Consider the following 23359-nt stretch of genomic DNA (forward strand, 5'->3'; position numbering starts at 1 on the left):
TGCGTGCAAGCCATTGAGCAATAAAAGAACTGTAGAAGCGCTTTGCGCTGTTCACGGCGCAGGCGCGTTACTTCCTCCTAGAGCTCTCTTCGGTGTGTTTGCGTTGTCTAAACTGCCGGCGAGTTTAACCAAATATTTTACCAATAGCAGCTATGTCGGGCAGGTCGGTCCGCGCGGAGACACGGAGTAGGGCGAAAGATGACATCAAGCGGGTTATGGCTGCTGTTGAGAAAGTACGAAATTGGTAAGAGGGAACGCGTTATCTAAGAGAGCAGCAATGCTAGTGGGGGAGGAGAGACCAGGAGAAGAAAGAACGAAATACACACTAAATCAAATTTGGTCGGATGATACCTCGGCTCAGGTGTACTGCACCCTCTCGCCTTGATCTGGGAGGAGGTCGCCGCTTAAAACACTTATAATGTAGGAATATTACATCTATTCATAAAAAAATGTGGGTTGAACCTAGAAGCCATTTCGTTGCTGTTCGAGCATTCTGTAATGCACTAGAAGCCTGGTAGGTTACTGCTTTTTCACCGCTCGAATGGTATCAATATTAATTTCAGAGCCGTAGTTCGACGACAGCGGTATAGTGAGAATAGTTTATGTTCGCGGGGTTTTAAATTTAGCGCTTGGAGAGGTTCGTTCTTTTGTGTCCTCCAAATAGAGGGAGCGCGTGCAGTGGTGGTGGGTACACGAACTGCAAAGCCCGAATTGTTTTACAATTGTATTTTGTATGACTAATAATAGGCCCCTATAGTTTACTGTCATGTGGATTTGCTTGCAAGTAGCCTAAAAGTATAATCACCACTAAATTTAGCCGAAATAATTGATTTGAGGCTATTATAGGCAGTCATTGGGTCTAGAAAGAAGTAACAACAAATTCCTAAACCTCAAATTAACTTGCCAAAGTAAATGTATCATGACATTTTCTATTGGGAATTGTAATTTAAATTGATAGTTTACTAAAATATTGGGTTTTGTTGACATTTCAAATTGAATACATCAATTGCAAACAAGTGTTATTAATTCCTTGTGTAACTAATGCAGGGAGAAGAAATGGGTAACTGTCGGCGACACATCCTTGCGAATCTACAAGTGGGTGCCTGTGACCGAACCCAAGTCAAATGATGTAAGTCCTCCACAGGGTGTTTGGGGCACCACATTTGCTTAATAGTTTTTGCAGATCCTTGCAGAATGATCAACAACATGTGCTTCCTTTCCTCATGTCTTTTCCAATTCCTAATTACAGAAACTTGTCCACAATTATCTATTATATTGAGATAAAGTACATCAATATGTAATTCTTAATAAATCTGTAATAAATAGCACCACTTCAGCATTGTATGTGCTATCTTGCAGAAGAGCAAAAATAAGAAGAAAGCCAACAATGACAAGTATGGGTCGGAGATCACAACACCAGAAAACAGCTCCTCTCCCGGAATGATGGATATGCATGGTAAGCTAAAAAAAGGGGCAAAATACTTAAAAAATTATGTTCTTTGGTTCAATAATAGTTGTAAATTCATCTTTGTCACTTTCTGTATCTTTCAGATGATAACAGTAACCAGAGCTCCATTGCTGACTGCTCTCCCATGAAGCAGGAGAACAGCAACAGTGCCAGCCCTGCCCAAGAGGCCATGGCAACTTCCCAGAGTGACGGCATCGAGGCCAAGAGTGACCAGAGTCAGTCCCCTGGCAAAGAGCAGCTGAAGAGCACAGACAGCAAGAGTGGTCAGTATATATGCTACCTAGCACAGAAAGGGAGAGCACTGTCTTAGTTTCAACTAAACCATACCATATACATACTGCAACTTGTCCTCATTAGCCCTGCTCTTGTTCTTACCTCAAGGTATTTTCTAAGAGTAGTGCCAACTTGTCAAAAAATATGGTTTAACTTGACAGGCAGACTGCTTTCACCCAGCCCTCATAATCCCAGAATTGCACTGCTGTCTCAAGGTCAAAAGGGTACATGTTATGGCTTGTAGTGATGAGGTTCATAAAGAACATTAGGTGAACAAAATGTTCTTCAGTATTCATCAATGTCATTGGCAGCATTAGCAACATTTCTAAGAATTAACCCATCACCATACAGAGAATGGCTTTGAAAACATTGAGCAAGTTTTTGTTTAAATATTTCATCTAAAGATTCATATTGACAAACCATAATCAATGATAAGGTTATAGAATATATAATTAAATGCTAAACATGGCAGTATTGTTTTTTTTTTAAATAAGAAAAAAAGAGGGCATCTACGGAGAGATTTGTTCAAGTCTGAACAACAACAGTTTGTCAAATATACTATATATATACAAAAGTATATGGACACCCCTTAAAATTAGTGGATTCAGCTATTTCAGTCACACCTGTTTCTGACAGGTGTATAAAATTGAGCACACAGCCATGCAATCTCCATAGATTAATATTGGTAGCAGAATGGCCTTACTGAAGAGCTCAGTGACTTTCAACGTAGCACCGTCATAAGATGCCACCTTTCTAACAAGTCAGTTCGTCAAACTTCTACCCTGATAGAGCTGCCCCAGTCAACTGTGAAGTGGAAACGTTTAAGAGCAACAACGGCTCAGCCGCGAAGTGGTAGGCCAAACAAGCTCACAGAACGTGACTGCAGAATACTGAAGCACTTAACAATCGTCTGTCCTCGGTTGCAACACTCACTACCGAGTTCCAAACTGCCTCTGGAAGCAACGTCAGCACAATAACTGTTCGTCAGGACCTTAATGAAATGGGTTTCCATGGCCGCAGCCACACACAGGCCTAAGATCACCATGCGCAATGCCAAGCATCGGCTGGAGTGGTGTAAAGCTCGCCGCCATTGGACTCTGGAGCAGTGGAAACGCATTCTGTGGAGTGATAAATCACGCTTCACCATCTGGCAGTCCAATGGTGGAATCTGGGTTTGGTGGATGCCAGGATAACGCTACCTTCCACAATGCATCGTGCCAACTGTGAAGTTTGGTGGAGGAGGAATAATGGTCTGGGGCTGTTTTTCATGGCTCAAGCTAGGCCCTTTAGTTCCAGAGAAGGGAAATCTTAACGCTACACTATACAATCACATTCTATACGATTCTGTGCTTCCTACTTTGTGGCAACAGTTAGTTTCCTGTTTCAGCATGACAATGCCCCCGTGAACACAGCGAGGTCAATACAGAAATGGTTTGTCAAGATCGGTGTGGAAGAACTTGACTGGCCTGCACAGAGCCCTGACCTCAACCCCATCAAACACCTTTGTGATGAATTGTAACAATGACTGCACTAACGTTCTATCGGCTGAATGGAAGCAATGGAAGCAAGTCCGCAGCAATGTTCCAACATCTAATTGAAAGCCTTCCCAGAAGAGTGGAGGCTGTTGTAGCAACAAAGGGGAACCAACTCCATAGTAATGTACATGATTTTGGAATGAGACGTTCGACAAGCAGGTGTCCGTATACTTTTGGTCATGTCGTGTATTTGGAGAACAGTTTAGCTGTTATGTACTAGACTAGCGAGAAGATTGTTGGCTCCTCTTGTGGGCTTGAACAAAGGATTTCACTAAGGGTTGCTGTAGTTTCTGTAGTAATGAGCTGTTAAAACAGTCTGCCATGCTAATGCCGTTTGAGGACAGAGTTCAAAACTCATCAAACTACAGTACGTCAACTTGTCATTGATGCGGTTTTTACCACGTCGTAAGCTAAACACCCTTGAAAGAGTATTTAACATAATCCAATATCAGCCCTTTGTTCTGTACATGGATGTGACTCCGCATTGTCTTTCTTGCCACAAGATGGTGCTGTAGTGTAGACTTTGAAGTCAGCTACAATAGGGCATTTGTGTCATCACCCAGAATTGGTCATGTCATTTTGGAGAAAATACAGGTTAATAAATCTTTCTGGGTCATTTCGCAAACAGGCCTTGTCTACCAAGTCCTGCGATAATACACACCAATCAAGGTCACTGATTGCCGACTCTGAAGTTGAAACTATTGTGGAAAGTGAATAACACAGCAAATTCACTTGCAGTTGCCCCTTGTTGGAATTGTATGTTCTCTTTTAATCAGAACTGTTACAGAAGTAGTAGGAATAGTATACAAACACTTGTCTTGTTTTCTTATTTTATTTGCTTAAAGCATATTGTCTCCCATGGTTATGCACTGAGACAGACTTTCTGGTATTGCAGGAAATGTTCACCCCTCAGCATTTTCAAACACAAGCACACCTAAGAGAGACCGAAGGTCCACAGGAAGGAATGAACCATCCTCGGACACTCCTCAAGATTCTCAGGTGCTCCCCTCCACCACCATCCAAGACTAGAATGTCTTTGTACAGGTACAGTGCATTCGGAAAGTATTCAGCCCCCTTGACTTTTTCCACATTTTGTTACGTTACAGCCTTATTCTATATACTTTTTTAAATGTCATCAATCTACACATAATACCCCATAATGACAAAGCAAAAACTGATTGACATTTTTTGCTAATTTATTGAAAATGAAACATAACTTATTTACATATTCAGACCCTTTGCTATGAAACTCTAAATTGAGCTCAGGTGCATCCTGTTTCCATTGGTCATCCTTGATGTTTTTACAACTTAAATGGAGTCCACCTGTGGTAAATTCAATTGACTGGACATGATTTGGAAAGGCACACACCTGTCCATATAAGGTCCCACAGTTGAAAGTGCATATCAGAGCAAAAACCAAGCCATGAGGTCGAAGGAATTGTCCGTAGCGCTCCAAGACAGGATTGTGTCGAGGCACCGATCTGGGGAATGGTACCAAAAAATGTCTGCAGCATTGAAAGTCCCCAAGAACACAGTGGCCTCCATCATTCTTAAATGGAAGAAGTTTGGAAGCACCAAGACTCTTCCTAGAGCTGGCCACCCGGCCAAAAACTGCGCAATCGGGGAAGAAGGGCCTTGGTCAGGGAGGTGACCAAGAACCCGATGGTCACTCTGACAGAGCTCCAGAGTTCCTCTGTGGAGATGGGAGAACCTTCCAGAAGAACAACCTTTTCCGCAGCACTTCACCAATTAGGCCTTTAAAGTGGCCAGACGGAAGCCACTTCTCAATAAAAGGCATGTAAATGCCCGCTTGGAGTTTGCCAAAAGGCACCTAAAGGACTCTCGAACCATGAGAAACAAGTTTCTCTGGTCCGATGAAACCAAGATTGAACTCCTTGGCCTGAATGCCAAGCGTCACGTCTGGAGGAAACCTGGCACTATCTCTACAGTGAAGCATGGCGGTGGCAGCATCATGCTGTGGGGGTGTTTTTCAGTGGCAGGGACTGGGAGACTAGTCAGGCTCTAGAGAAAGATGAATGGCGCAAAGTACAAAGAGATCCTTGGTGATAACCTGCTCCAGAGCGCTCAGGACCTCCGACTAGGGGCGAAGGTGCACTTTCCAACAGGACAACGACCCTAAGTACACTGCCAAGACAAGGCAGGAGTGGCTTGGGAACAAGTCTCTGAATGCCCTTGTGGCCCAGCCAGAGCCCGGACTTGAACCCGATCTAACGTCTCTGGAGAGACCTGAAAACAGCTGTGCAGCAACGCTCCCCATCCAACCTGTCAGAGCTTGAGAGGATCTGCAGAGAAGAATGGGAGAAACTCCCCAAATACAGGTGTGCCAAGCTTGTTGCATCATACCCAAGAAGACTTGATGCTGTAATCGCTGCCAAAGGTGCTTCAACAAAGTACTAATTAAAGGGTCTGAATGCTTATTTAAATGTGACATTTTTATATATATATTTGCAAAAATGTCTAAACCTGTTTTTGCTTTGTCATTATGGGGTATTGTGTGTAGATTGATGGGGGGCAAAAAACAAGTTGATCCATTTTAGAATAAGGCTGTAATGTAACAATGTGTAATAAGTCAAGGGGTCTGAATACTTTCTGAATGCACTGTAACTGCCAAAATAAAGGAAACACTTGAGTAAATGGGGGATACAAAGTATATTAAAAGCAAGTTCTTCCACACAGGTGTGGTTCCTGAGTTAAGTAAGCAATTAACATCCCATCATGCTTAGGGTCATGTGTAAAAACGCCCAGTTGCCTATTATTTTGATTACCATGGCTAGAAGAGATCTGTGACTTTGAGGGGTCTCAAATGAGCATAGGGGGTTTAAAGGGTGTGTCTGTCTCAGTTACCAGAGCTCAACCCAATTGAACACTTGAGAGATTCTGGAGTGGTGCCTGAGACTGCATTTTCCACCACAATCATCAAACACCAGATGGAATTTCTCTTGGAGGAATGGTGCCACATGCCTCCAATAGCGTAGATTCTACAAGTGTCTGGAACGTTATGGCGCATTGAAGCTGTTCTGGCAGGCCGTGGTGGCCCAACACCCTAAGACACTAAGTTGGTGTTTCCTTTATTTTGGAAGTTAACTGTATGTTTTAGTCAATTAGAAATTTGATTGATGCAGTATAATGAAACTAATTTAGACATTAGTATTTTAATGAGAAGCTTAAATGTTTCCTGAAATATTTTCTTTTTTTGCAGGAATCAGAAGATGGCACTCCTCCCAATAAGAAGGGGAAGTTGGAAACTCCCTCAGATTTCCTCAAAACCAGCTAACTTATCTTTTACCATCACCAATTCCTTGATCTGTTGCCATGTCCTCAGCCCTCCTGTGTCTTAATTTCTTTATTTTTCTGAATTGGTCCAAGTGGAGTCCAGCACCCACCTCTACCCCAAAAAAGACTTGAAAACTTCAACTAACCAGGATCAGCTGGATGGGGCAGTGTCGACCTAAACTGCAGCTAAATCTTATTTTGCCACACATCCGCTATTTTTGTTCTTCTCAAGTATATGTACATATATTTAGTTTTTGATCATGCGGGTCAACACACTGTTTGAATCCTTCCGTCTGAATCCTCTTAAGATCTGTTGGTTCTGCTGCTGTTCTGTTTATTACTTTGACAGTAAAACATTTAGTTAATTTAACTAAAGACAACACCTACATATTTAGTGCCACTCAGTCAGTCGCATATCTATTTCCTTTACTCCTCTTATGGAGACTCACTTGTAGCATAGTCCTGCTACCAGATTAGTTGTGTACCTTGAATTACCAGAATAATGAAAAACGTGTTGATTTGTTTAAATCGTATGTATACTTCACTCTGGTATAACAAGTGCCCAGTTTTCGTTAACCTGTAAAGCATTTTTCAGTGCATATGTAGGCTGTTTGGTTATAGATGGCTCTTTGAATACCTCACTGGAGTCCAGCAGTGCTGGCAACACTATGTATAGATTATTAAACTAAGTATAACCTTTATTTGCAAACTGTAAGTAGCCTAAATAGTTGTTTCCTTGTTAGCCTTTGCCCAACTAAAAATGCCTTTTTAAATTGGCCTGGCTACAGAAAGTCAAATGTTGACTATTGTCTTTTGGGACCCTTATTTTATTTTATTGTACAGTTGGTTTTAGCTAACTAGCCATTTTATTGCACATATTGATTCTATGTAAAAAAAAAAAAAAAAATTAAACCTGTTACACAGCTACAATGCAGAGTGTAGGCAGCATGTTGCCATATCATGTTCCCCAACTGGCAGGCTGAGTTTGCCTCACAGGTAGTTTTATTTGGCCCCAGAAGTTTTCTAAACAAAACAATTTTATACAGTGCATTTGCGAAGTACTCAGACCCCTTGACCGTTTCCATATTTTGTTACAATAAAGCCTTATTCTAAGATGGATTAAGGGAGAAAAAAAATACATTTTGTATTTAATCAGTTTTAGGAAAAGGCTGGAACGTAACAAAATGTGGAAAAGGTCAAGGGGTCTGAATACCTTCCGAGTAGTGCACTTATACGGAATTTTCCTTGATGGACCCGACTGTAAAAACACTAGGAAATCAGCACCAAGTGATTTTCATTTTGGAAATAGAGACACGTGATCTTATTCAAACGTAAGCAAGGTTTGAAATTATTGTTTTAGTCAAATATCTGTTGCAGTCGTCAAATTATTTGTAATTATGTCCCGATTATTCGCTCAAAAAAAGGGAATTTAGTTGAAGTACACACATGAAACAAGTATTTAGCCATGTCCATAAAGCAATCGAGATTAAAACTGAAAATATGTAATTTACAAACAACGAAAGTCAGATACTCCTAGTCTGGGTACCAGTCTCTAACATTCTACTGTTTGTATTCCATGTCTGCCAAACATGACATGGGGTGGAATTAAATAGCTAGCTATTTACGCCTGCTACGTTAGGTTAGCTGAACAGAGACTGGCAACCAGGCTAGTTATTTTGAGCCCGCTGCTCTCGAGTGGAGGGCGTTTCTGTGACTCCATCCAATCACATTTGCAGACATGACGGAGCAGTTGGTCCCACTGGAAATCCCTCGACACTAGCAACACTTTTGTTAGCTGATGCTAGCCTACCAGAAAAAGAGGATATACTCCAAAGACTGGCTGCCAACAATTCAACGTATATATCTCAAAGGGTCAAACAACACGGGAAAATGTATTCGAACGAGCAAAGTATCAGGCATAAATAATATTCACTTTTCTTTGTTTTAACTCGCTAACTATGGGAACAGCTAGCAAATAGGTCCAGAATAACAGCTAGCTAAGCTATGGCTACCACCAGGGAGCTAAGACAATACCGACGTCCCACAGTGAGTGTAAAGCAGGAGCAGGACGATGACTCGGACACGGAGTCTCATCTGGGGATTAAGAAATCGGATGGACGAGAGTCACAGATAATCCACAGTGGTCATTTCATGGTATCCTCGCCGCACATTGAACACCCACCAAAAAAAGGCTACGACTTTGACACAGTCAACAAACAAACCTGTCGGACGTATCACTTCGGGAAGACCAGCACATCACATCTCTCCATTGACGCGTCCTTAACAAAACTTTTCGAATGCATGACCCTTGCATACAGGTTTGTGTCTTCATTGCTTCTCATCGTAAATAAACTAAAAGTTCAACTTTAGCTAACTAGATATCAAGCTAGCTGCCTGGCCTTTGAAAGGCCAACAATGCATTTAAATACGGGCTACATTTTGGACTATGACTTGGGTTCAAAATTGTGTTTATTAAGTTAAGGGTTTTCAATACCATGCTACCAAAGTATCCCTACTTAGCTGTTTTGTTTTTCTATTTAAGCAAAACACAAATTGGACGAGTATTTACTTTTCCAGCATCTGTCTCGAGCATCAGAATCCACGCCCAAAGACAAAGCATGAGGTGTAGCTAGTCACGAGTCTACGTTTCCAGAACAATTTTCTAAAAAAGTATAGGCTACAGTAGTGCCATAAAACAACACGCGTACAGCATGTGGAGTCCAATGCCAGATGAGAATCTAATACACTTTTATTCTTCAAAAGCTTCCTAAACAACAAGTGTAGACTAACAGTGAAATGCCTTCTTAGGGGTCTTTCCCAACAATGCAGAGAGAAAATTAAGAAATAATAGAAAAGTAAAACGCGTAATAATACAGCTTGGTCTCATAGACTAGAAGTAACATAGTAAATGTAAATCCGAGAGGCTCAAATTAGTATATGTTACGTTTGGCATGGTTACTTAAGTTAAAAACGAGTAGGGTGGATGGTTCGCCTAATTATAGTTTGTGAAAAAACAAGCAAGTACAGTGTAGATTCATTGTACCATCTAACTCGTTGTGAAACATTATATTTTCCATAAATAAAAAATATTGTATTTTCAGCTGTTTGAAGCTGGTGTTCAAAACCGAAAGTAAAATATGCAAATACAAAACTTAAGCATGGGAAGCGTAGAAGAATGACAGTAAAACAATGAATCATAAGAAACAAGGTTTATAAGTGTTTGTCCTATAGCTAGTTGATACAGTACATTCGGAAAGTATTCAGACCCTCCCCCTTCAGACTTTTTCCACATTTGTTACGTTACGGCCTTATTCTAAAATTGATTAAATCGTTTCCCCCCCTCAATCTACACACAATAACCCATAATGACAAAAACAAGGTTTTAGAAATTGTTGGGGGAAAAACCCAGAAATATTACGTAAGTATTCAGACCCTTTACTCAGTACTTTGTTGAAGCACCTTTGGCAGCGATTACAGCATTGAGTCTTCTTGGGTATGACGCTACAAGCTTGTATTTGGGGAGTTTCTCCCATTCTTCTCTGCAGATCCTCTCAAACTCTGTCAGGTTGGATGGGGAGTGTCGCTGCACAGCTATTTTCAGGTCTCTCCAGAGACCGGGCTCTGGCTGGGCCACTCAAGGACCTTCAGAGATTTGTCCCAAAGCCACTCCTGTGTTGTCTTGGCTGTGTGCTTCGGGTCGTTGTCCTATTGGACGGTAAACCTTCGCCCCAGTCTGAGGTCCTGAGCGTTCTGGAGCGGGTTTGTATCAAGGATCTCTCTGTACTTTTCTCTGTTCATCTTTCCCTAGATCCTGACTAGTCTCCCAGTCCCTGCCGCTGAAAAACATCCCCACAGCATGATGATGCTGCCACTACCATGTTTCAGCATAGCGATGATGCCAGGTTTCCTCCACATTCAGGCCAAAGAGTTCAATCTTGGTTTCATCAGACCAGAGAATCTTGTTTCTCATGGTCTGAGAGTCGTTTAGGTGCCTTTTGGCAAACTCCAAGTGGGCTGTCAAGTGTATTTTACTGAGGAGCGGCTTCCGTCTGGCCACTACTATAAAAGCCTGGTTGGTGGAGTGCTCCAAAGATTGTTGTCCTTGCAGAATGTTCTCCCATCTCCTGTAATCGCTGCCAAAGATGCTTCAACAAAGTGCTGAGTAAAAGGACTGAATACTTATGTAAATGTGATATTAAAGTTTTTTTTATTCATAATACATTTGCAAACATTTCTAAAACTGTTTACATTCTAAGGTATTGTGTGTAGATTGTTGAGGGGCAAAAATGATTTAATACATTTTAGAGTAAGGCTGTAACATAACCACATGTGGATAAAGTCAAGGGGTCTGTATACTTACCTTGCTTCAAAGTAGCCTAGCAATAATCAGACCATATCTGTGGAGGCAATTATTTTATATCAACTTTCTTTCATTGTCCAATAGCTGAGGGCACAGTCCTAGTCATATTAGCAACCCATGCTAGTTGCTACCTATTAGATCTCCCCACTTCCTATATTTCAAAGAGATATATTTAGTCTGTCACGTAAATCCGCATGCATGTGTGGTGGGCTTTTGACAAGACGTTTTCCAGCCTATTGCATTATGGAGCAAACGTTTGTGCGTAGCCTACTGCTATGTGCTTATAATGTGAAGAAATAATAGTTTATCAACATTTTAACCTAAACGTTCTAAACTGTTGCATCACTCATTGCTTTTTAAAGTTCTTTTTACGTAGCCTAGGTCTGCTGGTTGTATGAATTTGGGATCTGTCCTCTCACAACTGTCCCAGAGTCTGTTTGGAATAGGCTTTCTTTCTCGACAAGCTGACCAATAGAATAGGTCAACTTTTCTACTAAAGGGGATAGTAGTTTGACATAAGGTAGTGATTTTGATGTTTGTTTCTCATCTTGTAGGCTGAGGAAAAGTAAATGTGGACAGTTATTCTAAACATCTTCAAAGTGCGCATCAGAATTTGGTAAGAAGGGCCGCACATCGTTGCATCCTCGACTTGCATGTTCTGTTAATATGAATTACCATAATCTAAATGTGATTTCTGTCATTCTGAGCACCGTGGATGGACGCCCTAATCAGGTTATGCACCCAACGCATATGGGTCCGGTACATTTCTCAAATGTCCGGTAAATTAAAATGCTGCTGGTAGGGATGCATATTTTGGTTAATTTTGCTGCCGACTAACTGACCCTCATTAACCGGTCAAGAAACAGTAAAAAAAAAAATCAGAACAGTAAAATTAGATGACCAAAAGAATGGACACATTCAATATAGAATATTAGACATTATAAAGTATACAGTAACTACACACAAACACCCTCAGGCATTGAGGATCTCATCTTCAGAGCGTCCGATGACGTCAGGGTTAGAGGGGGTCCAGATCAGCAAACAGGTTGAACCATGCAGACATGTCCCGCGATGCACCTTTAGGAACCACACACACACACTATCAGAGATCTGTAAATAATGGTGTGATGCGTATGTTTCCACCCTAGCAATGGGAGCCGTCCCAAGGTGGAAAGGCGGGTGACAACCATAGGCCAAAATAAGCCCATAGAAACATATTGGGCTTATTTTGGACAGATTTTGGCGCGAGGGAAACCTCTTGCTTTGCCTCTTCCTCTCTGATACAATGCATGCATACAAGGACCGGACATTTTTCATTAAGAGCTTAATGGAAACGTGCAACAATAGCAAGCCTATCCTGTTATAGTTCAAAAGGCTATAGCAGCTAATAAAACAACATTTTCAAACTTTTGCCAAAATGCAATTAGCGGAAAACGCCTTTCTAAACCTAATGCGAATTAGAATCTTAGAAAAAAGGGGTATTTAATAGCAACAACTGATGGGTTACTGATATGACTAGGATTGTGCCTTTGGCTTCTGGACAACAAAAGAGAGTTGATATGAAAAACACTAGAACGGGAGAAATGCTGGTTAATGGCATGAGGAAGTCTTTAGAAAATAATTGCCTTCATGTTTCTACGGATGGATTTTTGCAAGGCTACTTTGAAGCAAGGTAAGACATGCTTCATTATTTGAAGTAAAGTAAAACTTTCAGGTTTCAAACAATTATACTGCCTCAAGCTCATATTGCAAAGTGGTGGGTGACTTGCTGATAGTCAACGGTAGGCAGGCTATGGCCTACACACCCAAATGGCGAATGGGAGATGCACTTTAATTACGATTTGAGATTGAGAAATAAAAATAGGTCATTTTTATCATGGCCACAAGTTAACACATGATTGCATTTAGAATTGTTATGTTGCACAATGGCTGGGCTTACAAAGGCAGGTTTCACTCCAGTAGCCTAGAGACTTTTTGAGGAGCTACTCTCGTGCTGTCTGACAGGTGGTAGGCTATTCTGCTCCTCAGCTCCTCAAACTAGTCTCTGTATGCTGTGCCTGTGTGATAAATAAGATGCATGACTAGGGCTGTTGCGGTGACCCCGTATTACCGCCACACCGGCAGTCACTAGTCATGAAGGCAGTCAAATTCCACGTGAACGTTTAGTCATGGTAATTAGGCTTCTCTGAGCTCTGATGCTGCTGATGGTCGTTAGTATCCTACCACACTTGCTAACTGCCTGGTACTCAGCATTCTATTGTCCCTCTAATCACTCTGACATTTATTCATTTATTTCACCATTATTTAACCAGGTAGGCAAGTTGAGAACAAGTTCTCATTTACAATTGCGACCTGGCCAAGATAAAGCAAAGCAGTTCGACACCATACAACAACACAGAGTTACACATGGAGTAAAACAAACATACAGTCAATAATACAGTAGAAAAATAAGTCTATATACAATGTGAGCAAATGAGGTGAGGTAAGGGAGGTAAAGGCAAAACGGCCATGGTGGCATCAATGCAAATGTAATAGAAAATCTAGTCAAAGGCTTCATAAGTGCTCATGTTGAGCAACATGCAATTGTGTGAGAAAACAGAGTGATGGCCTTTACTAAAAGCTTTTTATAGGCTAGGCCAATTTTTGTAAATTTTTACTTTCCTAATATTAAGCACGTTGCTTATATTTTCAACAGGAGTATAGCCTACCTGGCTGGCATGAAAATAAACCACAGAGAAAAGCATCCTCCATTTGCTGTTTAAGTGCATAGATATGTATTTTTTTTGCTGCCCCTGTGACCATTAGCAAGTCAGATGCTTGCTAATGGTCCATTCTATATCAAAACAAACGTAACATGTATATGTAAAGACAAGATTAAACCAAGAATAGTCTGATGGGTGACAATATTAGCCCAGCATAAGAAACAATGCCTTTTTTGCAACTTTTTCTAATCATAGTCACGCACCTCATGTAGCCTAGCCCATAGGGCTATATGTTTTGATAAGGTTTGTATCACAACTGAAGTGGCCAAAATAACTTCTTAAAATGAAGCACATTAATACGCTTTACAAGGGGTGTAGAGCCTAATTGGCATACATAAACAGCGTGTGAGTTTCCAGTTTGGGAAGATAATTTTCTCCATAAAAATGCACCTTTATAATAAAAGCATTGCATGCATAATTGCATTTGTGGTCACTTTTTATAAAGGTGTTTTCCCGCTAATGGAACATTCGGCTTATGGCCTACTACCATGTACGCATTGCTGCACTTATAATGTGAAGAAATAGCTTAAAATGTAAACTATTAGGCTAAACATTCTGATCTGTTGTGTCAGCCACATTGCATTAAAAAGGATTGTTGATGCTAGTGGTTGTGTTAATTTGGGATCTATCACATCCCACAACTGTCCCAGACTGTTTGGAATATTTGTTTCTCGCACAGAATAGAATAGGTCAACTTTTGTACTATGGGGGATTGTAGATTGACATAGGCTAGTGCTTTTGCTGTTTGTTAGGCCTACTCATCTTGTTGGCTGACGAAAAGTAAATGTGGACAGTTCTTCCAATATCTTCAATATACACCTCAGAATTTGGATAAGGATGCGCGCAGTTGCATCCCCAATGTGTCTTGTCTTCACTTGTAGCCTGTGAGAAAAACCCGATCACCTGATGGAGAGCCGTGTGTGTGCGCACATCACTCAGGGAGACGGGCACAACAGCCACTGGCCGCAAAAGGCATGAATTCTTTTAGGGTACATTACCACCACACAAAGGGGATGCTGCCGTGAAATTCGAGGCATTATCAAGTGCTTGTCAAATTGTGAATGCGTGACTGATGTAGTATGAACAGCCTGTACAGTATGTACAAAAAACAAAGCAGAACTCATGCCTTTCAAGTGACTTTTTTCAAATCATCATTAGTCGCATCATGCAGCCTTACAATGTAGCCCAACGTTTGTATCACAACTAAAGTTAGATTAATAACTCTAAATTAAGCATATAGAAGTACCTATTTCTTTGTTAACCGCTCAACACAGAATAGCCACATGTGCACACTGCCTCAAATCGTTTGGAGAAAATATCCTTTTCTATTTTAGATGTTCCAAAGGTCAGAATCAGTGGCTTGTGTAGAAGCCAGGAGATGATTAATGTGTTTACGTTAATTAACGGTCAATTACCGTGAGACCGACAGTTATTTGCTTGACAATCACCGGCTGACGAAATGTTGTGACTGCCATAGCCCTATGCATAACGATTAACGAAAATACACACGCACCAATTGAATTCCAGACAATTATGCTAATTTACCCTATAGAACGATAAGTATGACTGGTCAAATTAGCGGTTAACATCCCTAGCTGCTGGTCAAATGTCTGGCGACACATTTTCCTAATGGAAACCCTAGTTTGGACTATGATAAATCCTTAGTGATGTGGACACAGAGGAACTTGAAGCTCTTGTCTCGCTCCACTACAGCCCTGTCGATATGAATGGGGACGTGCTCGGCCCTCCGTTTCCTGTAGTCCACGATCAGCTCCTTTGTCTTGCAGACGTTGAGGGAGCGGTTGTTGCCCTAGCACCACACTACCTGGTCTCTGACCTCCCTATAGATTCTCGTCGTCTGTGATTAGGCCTACCACTGTTGTGTCATCTGCAAACTTAATGATGGTGTTGGAGTCGTGCGCTGCCATGCAGTCGTGGGTGAATAGGCAGTACAGGAGGGGACTAATCACGCACCCCTGAGCGGCCCCCGTGTTGATTGTCAGCGTGATGGATATGTTGTTGCCTACCCTCACCACCTGGGGGCGTCCCATCAGGAAATCCAGGATCCGGTTGCATAGTGAGGTGTTCACTCCCAGCTTAGTGATGAGCTTCTCATGTAGGTGTTCCTTTTGTCCAGGTGGGAAAGGGCAGTGCAATAGAGATTGCATCATCTGTGGATCTGTTTGGGCGGTATGCAATGTTAGGCATTTTAAATAATGTGTTGTGAAGTGGTCCCAAGGTCAACTGTCTGCTGTTGCAGTAATATGGTCCTGTGCTACTGGACAGGTCTGGGTAACTTTGCAAAGTTTGCTTAGCAGTTTGACAGTTAAACCTAATTTAGCTACAGCAGTTTGGTGATTTATTCAAATCTTATGTTTAAACCCTGTCTAATCTGAAATAGGCCTAGTTGAAGAAATGAAAATGTTGTACACAGAAGGTCCCCTAGAACAGAGCAGAGAAACCCTGTATTAGAGGCTCATCTTGGTGTGCTTGTCTCTCTTAACCTCTTAGGTGAAAGGCCAGCTGCTCCAAGAGGGTCTCCACATGCATTTGTAAATTGCATGCAGCACGTCAACTTGGGGCAGCCGGTATTTTTAGAGCAGGGGCTACACACCCATAATATCCCCTTCTCCCCATCAGCCTAGAGTAGACTGATGCATTGCTGCTCAAATCAACGGTTGGGATTTTACAGCCTTTGTTTAGCCATGCTTGATGTGTGGAGAAGGACACTTGACACCAGATGCCCAGGCAATGCAAACAGCCTGAGCACCACTTTCTTGACAGGGGTTTTGCGATAGAAGTAATTGTTGCTCCTCCTTGGCACCCCCTCAACCCCTGTCAACACATGATAGGACACCTGTGTCAGAGGAATCGCATCCCCTTTACAGCTCTCTGCTTGCCAAGGGTTGGCACTATCCATCGCCAATCCCTCAACCTTTGCCCCAGTTTTACTGCAGACTACGCTTAGTGGATCAAATCAAATCACATTTTATCCGTCACATGTTTCGTAAACAACAGGTGTAGACTAAACAGTGAAATGCTTACTTACAGGCCCTACAATGCACAGAGAAGGAAAATGGAGAACTAATAGAAAAGTGAGTCACGTAATAATAAATACGCAATGATTAAGGATAGATTGGCTATATACACAGGGTACCAAATCAAAGTTAATATGTCACGTGCGCCGAATACAACAGGTGCACCTTACAGTGAAATGCTTACCATTTCAATGCACCTTACAGTGAAATGCTTACTTACAGGCTCTAACCAATAGTGCAAAAAAGGTATTAGGTGAACAATTGGCAATAAAAGAAATAAAAACAACAGTAGCGAGGCTATATACAGTAGCGAGGCTACATACAGGCACCGGTTAGATGGGCTGATTTGAGGTAGTATGTAGATATGGTTAAAGTGACTATGCAAATATGATGAACAGAGAGTAGCAGTAGCGTAAAAGAGGGGTTGGTGGGTGGTGGGACACAATGCAGATAGCCCGGTTAGCCAATGTGCGGGAGCACTGGTTGGTCGGCCCAATTGAGGTAGTATGTACATGAATGTATAGTTAAAGTGATTATGCATATATGATAAACAGAGAGTAGCAGCAGCGTAAAAAGAGGGGTTGGGGGGGGCACACAATGCAAATAGTCCGGGTAGCCATTTGATTACCTGTTCAGGAGTCTTATTGCTTGGGGGTAAAAAAAAACTGTTGAGAAGCCTTTTTGTCCTAGACTTGGCACTCCGGTACCGCTTGCCATGCGGTAGTAGAGAGAACAGTCTATGGCTGGGGTGGCTGGGGTCTTTGACCATTTTTAGGGCCTTCCTCTGACACCGCCTGGTGTAGAGGTCCTGGATGGCAGGCAGCTTAGCCCCAGTGATGTACTGGGCCGTGCGCACTACCTTCTGTAAGCTAGGCCCCTTAATTCCAGTGAATGGAAATCTTAACGCAACAGCATAAAATGACATTCTAGACGATTCTGTGCTTCGAGCTTTGTGGCAACAGTTTGGGGAAGGCCCTTTCCTGTTTCAGCATGACTATGCCCCTGTGCACAAAGCGAGGTCAATACATAAATGTCAAGATCGGTGTGGAAGAACTTGACTGACCTGCACAGAGCCCTGACCTCAACCCCATCGAAGACCTTTGGGATGAATTGGAACATCCGTGCCCAACCTCACTAATGCTCTTGTGGCTGAATGGAATCAAGTCCCTGCAGCAATGTTCCAACATCTAGTGAAAGCCTTCCCAGAAGTCCAGCAACAGGATAAATAGTTGACCAAATAGATACTAACTATTTAGCAGTTTATGGCTTGGGGGTAGAAGCTATTTAGGGTCCTGTTGGTCCCAGACTTGGTGCATCGGTGCTGTGCTGTAGCAGAGAGAACAGTCTATGACTGGGTGGCTGGAGTCTTTGACAGTTTTCTTTTTTGGCCTTCCTCTGACACTGCCTGGTATAGAGGTCCTGGATAGCAGGGAGCTCAGCCCCAGTGATGTACTGGACTGTACACACCACCCTCTGTAGCGCCTTGCGGTCGGATGCCAAGCAGTTGCCATACCAAGCGTTGATGCAGCCAGTCAAGATGGTCTCAATTGTGCAGCTGTAGAACTCTGAGGGCCCATGCCAACTCTTTTCAACCTCCTGAGGGGGAAGAAGCGTCGTTGTGCCCTTTTCACAACTGTGTTGGTGTGTGTGGACCATGATCGATCCTTAGTGATATGGACACCGGGGAACTTAAAGCTCTCGACCCCCTCCACTACAGCCCGACAATGTAAATGGGCGTGTGCCTGTAGTCCACGATCATTTCCTTTGACTGTGGACAACATGTAGTGAACGATAACTGATGATCAGAACCTGAACTAAATGTAGGTGGTAGGGCCATGGTGCAGGTACACAATATGATCTTGGGCAATCAAATCAGCAGCATTTCGTGCACTTCCATTCTCCTAACCTAAGTTAATTCCTCAGACATGTCAGATAAGGTCTGCTATATTTACCTCTTACCCTTTACTACATGCTCCATAACCTGGATTCCTTTAGCGCTTTGGCGCTCTCTTAGAGCAACTAAAGTGCACTACATTGTAGATCTAGCTACACCCTCTTTTACAACACAATACCTTGAAGAAACCACAATAAAATCAAACTCACTCTGCTTTTTCAACATACTGCAATTAAAGACGCACCCAGTCAATGTGGAACTGCTATGTGTGCAAAAGGTTGACAGAATTGTTGTGGTTCCTTAAACTGGGCCAGTCCGCCACATTCAAGTCCTCTCTTAACCTCGGCACTCATTCAAATGGTATGACACAGCGCATATAAATCACCTACCCACCCGCACTGTTGCTCAGTAGCAGCGTATTGCCTTTCAATTGCGGGTGGGTGGTGGGGGGGATTGGTAGGGCAGTGAGTGTCTATCGGGAGCAGCCAGTGTCCTCATATAGCCTGTCTTAGATGGAGAGGTTTTACAGCCTGGTGTCCCCAGGGATCCCTCATGCAGTGGCTATGTTTGTGGACACAGGCAACAGGCTTAGGCAGCTACAGTGCATTCGGAAAGTATTCAGACCCCTTGACTTTTTCCACATTTTGTTATGTTACATCCTTATCCTAAAATGGATTAAATGTTTTTTTCCCCTCATCAATCTACACGCAATACCCCATAATGAAAGAAGCAAAAACTGTTTTTATACATTTTTGCAAATGTATAATAAAAAAAATTCCAGAAATATCACATTTATATAAGAATTTAGTACTTTACTCAGTACTTTGTTGAAGCACCTTTGGCAGCGATAACAGCCTTTCCAAGTGCACTGTGTACCCGGGTGATTCTCACGAAACCAGCATTGTACGATAGCGGTGATGATTTGAGTAAAAAAAAAAAAAAACGTTTTTAATTACATGGTATAACCATTATTTCAAAGCCATTTTTTTCTTTAAGGGAGTGTGCACATGCTGCTATTGGGTTTAGCAACAAAGAAATAGGTTCTCCTATATGGTTAATTTAGACTTATTCATTTTTTAAAAAATTTTACCTTTTTAACTAGGCAAGTCAGTTAAGAACAAATTGTTATTTACAATGACGGCCTACCCTGGCCAAACCCAGACGACGCTGGGCCAATTGTGCGCTGCCCTATGGGACTCCCAATCATGGCCAGATGTGATACAGCCTGGATTAATGTAACTTTAGTTGTTCTACAAACATTGGGCTATATGTTTTGATTTTTAATACATTGTAAGGCTGCATGATGCGACTCTAATTTGAAAAAAAGTAGCTTGAAAGGTATGAGCTCTGCTTTGTTTTTTGAGCAGGCTGTACATAATCTACCAGTCTCTTATTCACAATTTGACAAACACTTGATATTGCCTCAAATTTTACGGCAGCATCCCCTTTGTGTGGCTGTAATACACCCTAAAAAAAATCCATGCCTTTTTGCGTCCAGTGGCTGTTGTGCCCTTCTCCCTGGGTGCTCTGCGCTCCGGAGCACCTCTTACTCACATGGCTCTCCATCACGTGATCGGGTCTTTCTCACAGGCTACAAGAAATGTTGCACAACATGAGCTCATGGGCTCTCATGAAGTGATTCATTTGATTTTCGATCACATTTGCATTGATGTCAGAGTGATGAGAGGGACAATAGAATGCTGAGTACCAGGCAGTTAGTAAGTTTGGTAGGCTACTAATGACCATCATCAGCATCAGAGCTTGGAGAAGTCTAATTACCGTGACTTAACGGTCACATGGAATTTGTCTGCCTTCATGACTCGTGACCGCCGGTGTGGCGGTAATACGGTTACCCAACAGCCCTATTCACAACCATTGTCCAACATTGTAAATGTATCTTAATTCATTTTATCATGACGTTTAAGTCTCATCTCTTGGATCATTTATTGTTATCCTTAATTAATTTTAGAGGTCACCCGATTAATTGGAATGGCCGATTAATTAGGGCCGATTTCAAGTTTTCATAACAATCGGAAATCGGTATTTTTGGACGCCGATTTGTATTTTTTTATTTTGTATTATTTAAAAAAAAAATGTTTTTATATATATGTATATATTTTTTTTTACCTTTTATTTAACTAGGCAAGTCAGTTAAGAACACATTCTTATTTTCAATGACGGCATAGGAACGGTGGGTTAACTGCCTTGTTCAGGGGCAGAACGACAGATTTTTACCTTGTCAGCTCAGGGATTCAATCTTGCAACCTTACGGTTAACTAGTCCAACGCTCTAACCACCTGCTTTACATTGCACTCCACGAGGAGCCTGCCTGTTACGCGAATGCAGTAAGAAGCCAAGGTAAGTTACTAGCTAGCATTAAACTTATAAAAAACAATCAATCAATCAATCATAATCACTAGTTAACTACACATGGTTGATGATATTACTATTTTATCTAGCCTGTCCTGCGTTGCAGATAATCGCTTAGGTACACATTGCTCCAACCATAATCATCAATGCCTTTCTTAAAATCAATACACAAGTATATATTTTTAAACCTCCATATTTAGTTAATATTGCCTGCTAACATGAATTTCTTTTAACTAGGGAAAATGTGTCACTTCTCTTGCAAACAGAGTCAGGGTATATGCAGCAGTTTGGGCCGCCTGGCTCGTTGCGAACTGTGAAGACTATTTCTTCCTAACAAAGACAGCCGACTTCGCCAAACGGGGGATTATTTAACAAAAGCGCATTGGCGAAAAAAGCACAATCGTTGCACGACTGTACCTAACCATAAACATCAATGCCTTTATTAAAATCAATACACAGAAGTATATATTTTTAAACCTGCATATTTAGCTAAAAGAAATCCAGGTTAGCAGGCAATATTAACCAGGTGAAAATGTGTCATTTTGCGTTCATTGCACGCAGTCAGGGTATATGCAACAGTTTGCGAACTAATTTGCCAGAATTTTACGTAATTATGACATAACATTGAAGGTTGTGCAATGTAACAAGAATAAAGTTTTCGAGATAGTTTCCGGATTCGACCATATTAATTTTTTACATTTTAGTCATTTAGCAGACGCTCTTATCCAGAGCGACTTACAGTAGTGAATGCATACTTTTTATACATTTCATTTCATGCATTTTTAAATAAAAAAAATTAAAATGTTGTACTGGCCCCCCGTGGGAATCGAACCCACAACCCTGGTGTTGCACAGACCATGTGGCGTTGCACAGACCATGTGGCGTTGCAAACACCATGCTCTACCAACTGAGCCACAGGGAAGGCTAAAGCTCGTATTTCTGTGTGTTATTATGTTATAATTAAGTCTATGATTTTATAGAGCAATCTGACTGAGCGATGGTAGGCAGCAGCAGGCTCGTAAGCATTCATTCAAAATAGCACTTTCGTGCGTTTTGCCAGCAGCCCTTCGCAATGCATTGCGCTGTTTATGACTTCAAACCTGTCAACTCCCAAGATGAGGCTGGTGTAACCGATGTGAAATGGCTAGCTAGTTAGCCGGGTGCGCGCTAATAGCGTTTCAAACGTCACTCGCTCTGAGACTTGGAGTAGTTGTTTCCCCTTGCTCTACATGGGTAACGATGCTTCGAAGGTGGCTGTTGTCTATGTGTTCCTGGTTCGAGCCCAGGTAGGAGCGAGGAGAGGGACGGAAGCTATACTGTTACACTGGCAATACTAAAGTGCCTATAGTCAAAGGTATATGAAATACAAATCGTATAGAGAGAAATAGTCCTATAATTCCTATAATAACTACAACCTAAAACATATTTTGAAACGCTATTAGCACGCACCTGGCTAACTAGCTAGCCATTTCACATCGGTTACACCAGCCTCATCTTGGGAGTTGACAGGCTTGAAGTCATAAACAGTGCAATGCATTGCGAAGGGCTGCTGGCAAAACGCACGAAAGTGCTATTTTGAATGAATGCTTATTCAGGACAAAAAGTGAATCACTTTGCCAATTTTTTTGCAGTATTACTTTAGTGCCCTGTTGCAAACAGGATACATGTTTTGGAATATTTGTATTCTGTACAGGCTTCATTCTTTTCACTCTGTCAGTTAGGTTAGTATTATGGAGTAACTACAATGTTTGTTGATCCATCCTCGGTTTTTTCCTATCACTCTAACTGTATTAAAGTCACCATTGGCCTCATGGTGAAGTCCTTGAGCGGTTTCCTTCCTCTTCGGAAACTTAGGAAGGACGCCTGTATCTTTGTAGTGACTGGGTGTATTGATACACCGTCCAAAGTGTAATTAATAACTTCACCATGCTCAAAGGGATATTCAAAGTCTGCTTTTTTTTTTTAAATCTACAAATAGTTGCCCTTTGCGAGGCATTGGAAAACCTCCCTGGTCTATGTGGTTGAATCTGTGTTTGAAATTCACTGCTTGACTGAGGGACCTTATTATCTGTATGTGTTTTTTAATTTTATTTATCCTTTGTTTTACCAGGTAAGTTGACTGAGAACACGTTCTCATTTACAGCAACGACCTGGGGAATAGTTACAGGGGAGAGGAGGGGGATGAATGAGCCAATTGTAAACTGGGGATTATTAGGTGACCGTGATGGTTTGAGGGCCAGATTGGGAATTTAGCCAGGACACCGGGTTTAACACCCCTACTCTTACCATAAGTGCCATGGGATCTTTAATGACCTCAGAGAGTCAGGACACCCGTTTTAACGTCCCATCCGAAAGACGGCACCTT

At 41.8% G+C, this 23359-nt stretch overlaps 2 protein-coding genes across 7 annotated transcripts in view; both read left to right on the forward strand.

Annotated features, from left to right (window-relative positions):
* The first annotated feature begins 34 nt into the window (after positions 1-34).
* Positions 35-7500, forward strand: LOC115200155 (B-cell CLL/lymphoma 7 protein family member A). 3 transcript variants are annotated; one of them, XM_029762949.1, is made up of 6 exons: positions 35-244; positions 1048-1129; positions 1360-1456; positions 1552-1731; positions 4172-4320; positions 6497-6545. In XM_029762949.1, the coding sequence occupies exons 1-5, from the start codon at positions 153-155 to the stop codon at positions 4303-4305; spliced, it is 585 nt and encodes a 194-aa protein (XP_029618809.1). In that variant the 5' UTR covers positions 35-152; the 3' UTR covers positions 4306-4320; positions 6497-6545. The 3 variants fall into 3 exon arrangements, with proteins under 3 accessions (XP_029618809.1, XP_029618808.1, XP_029618810.1); XM_029762948.1 differs by having other exon boundaries at positions 36-244; positions 4172-4275; positions 6497-7500; XM_029762950.1 differs by lacking the exon at positions 35-244 and adding an exon at positions 253-420 and having other exon boundaries at positions 4172-4275; positions 6497-7500.
* Positions 7501-8264: 764 nt separating this feature from the next.
* The window catches only part of mlxip (MLX interacting protein), a 42292-nt gene continuing 27197 nt past the window's right edge, over positions 8265-23359 (forward strand). For 2 of the 4 annotated variants that reach the window (XM_029762953.1, XM_029762955.1), the window contains exon 1: positions 8265-8888. In XM_029762953.1, the coding sequence (XP_029618813.1) occupies positions 8575-8888 (314 nt within the window). In that variant the 5' untranslated portion in view covers positions 8265-8574. The remainder of the gene's footprint in view (positions 8889-23359) is intronic. The other 2 variants (XM_029762954.1, XM_029762952.1) reach the window with 2 other exon arrangements.

This window comes from Salmo trutta, chromosome 9, assembly GCF_901001165.1.
Source record: "Salmo trutta chromosome 9, fSalTru1.1, whole genome shotgun sequence".
NCBI lineage: Eukaryota > Metazoa > Chordata > Actinopteri > Salmoniformes > Salmonidae > Salmo > Salmo trutta.

Excerpts from the sequence above, each read along its gene's own strand:
- LOC115200155 (XM_029762948.1), top strand. The coding sequence starts at position 153 with ATGTCGGGCAGGTCGGTCCGCGCGGAGACACGGAGTAGGGCGAAAGAT. Across the intron at positions 1,732-4,171 it reads GAGCACAGACAGCAAGAGTG|GAAATGTTCACCCCTCAGCA; the intron begins GTCAGTATATAT and ends CTGGTATTGCAG. Across the intron at positions 4,276-6,496 it reads ACACTCCTCAAGATTCTCAG|GAATCAGAAGATGGCACTCC; the intron begins GTGCTCCCCTCC and ends CTTTTTTTGCAG.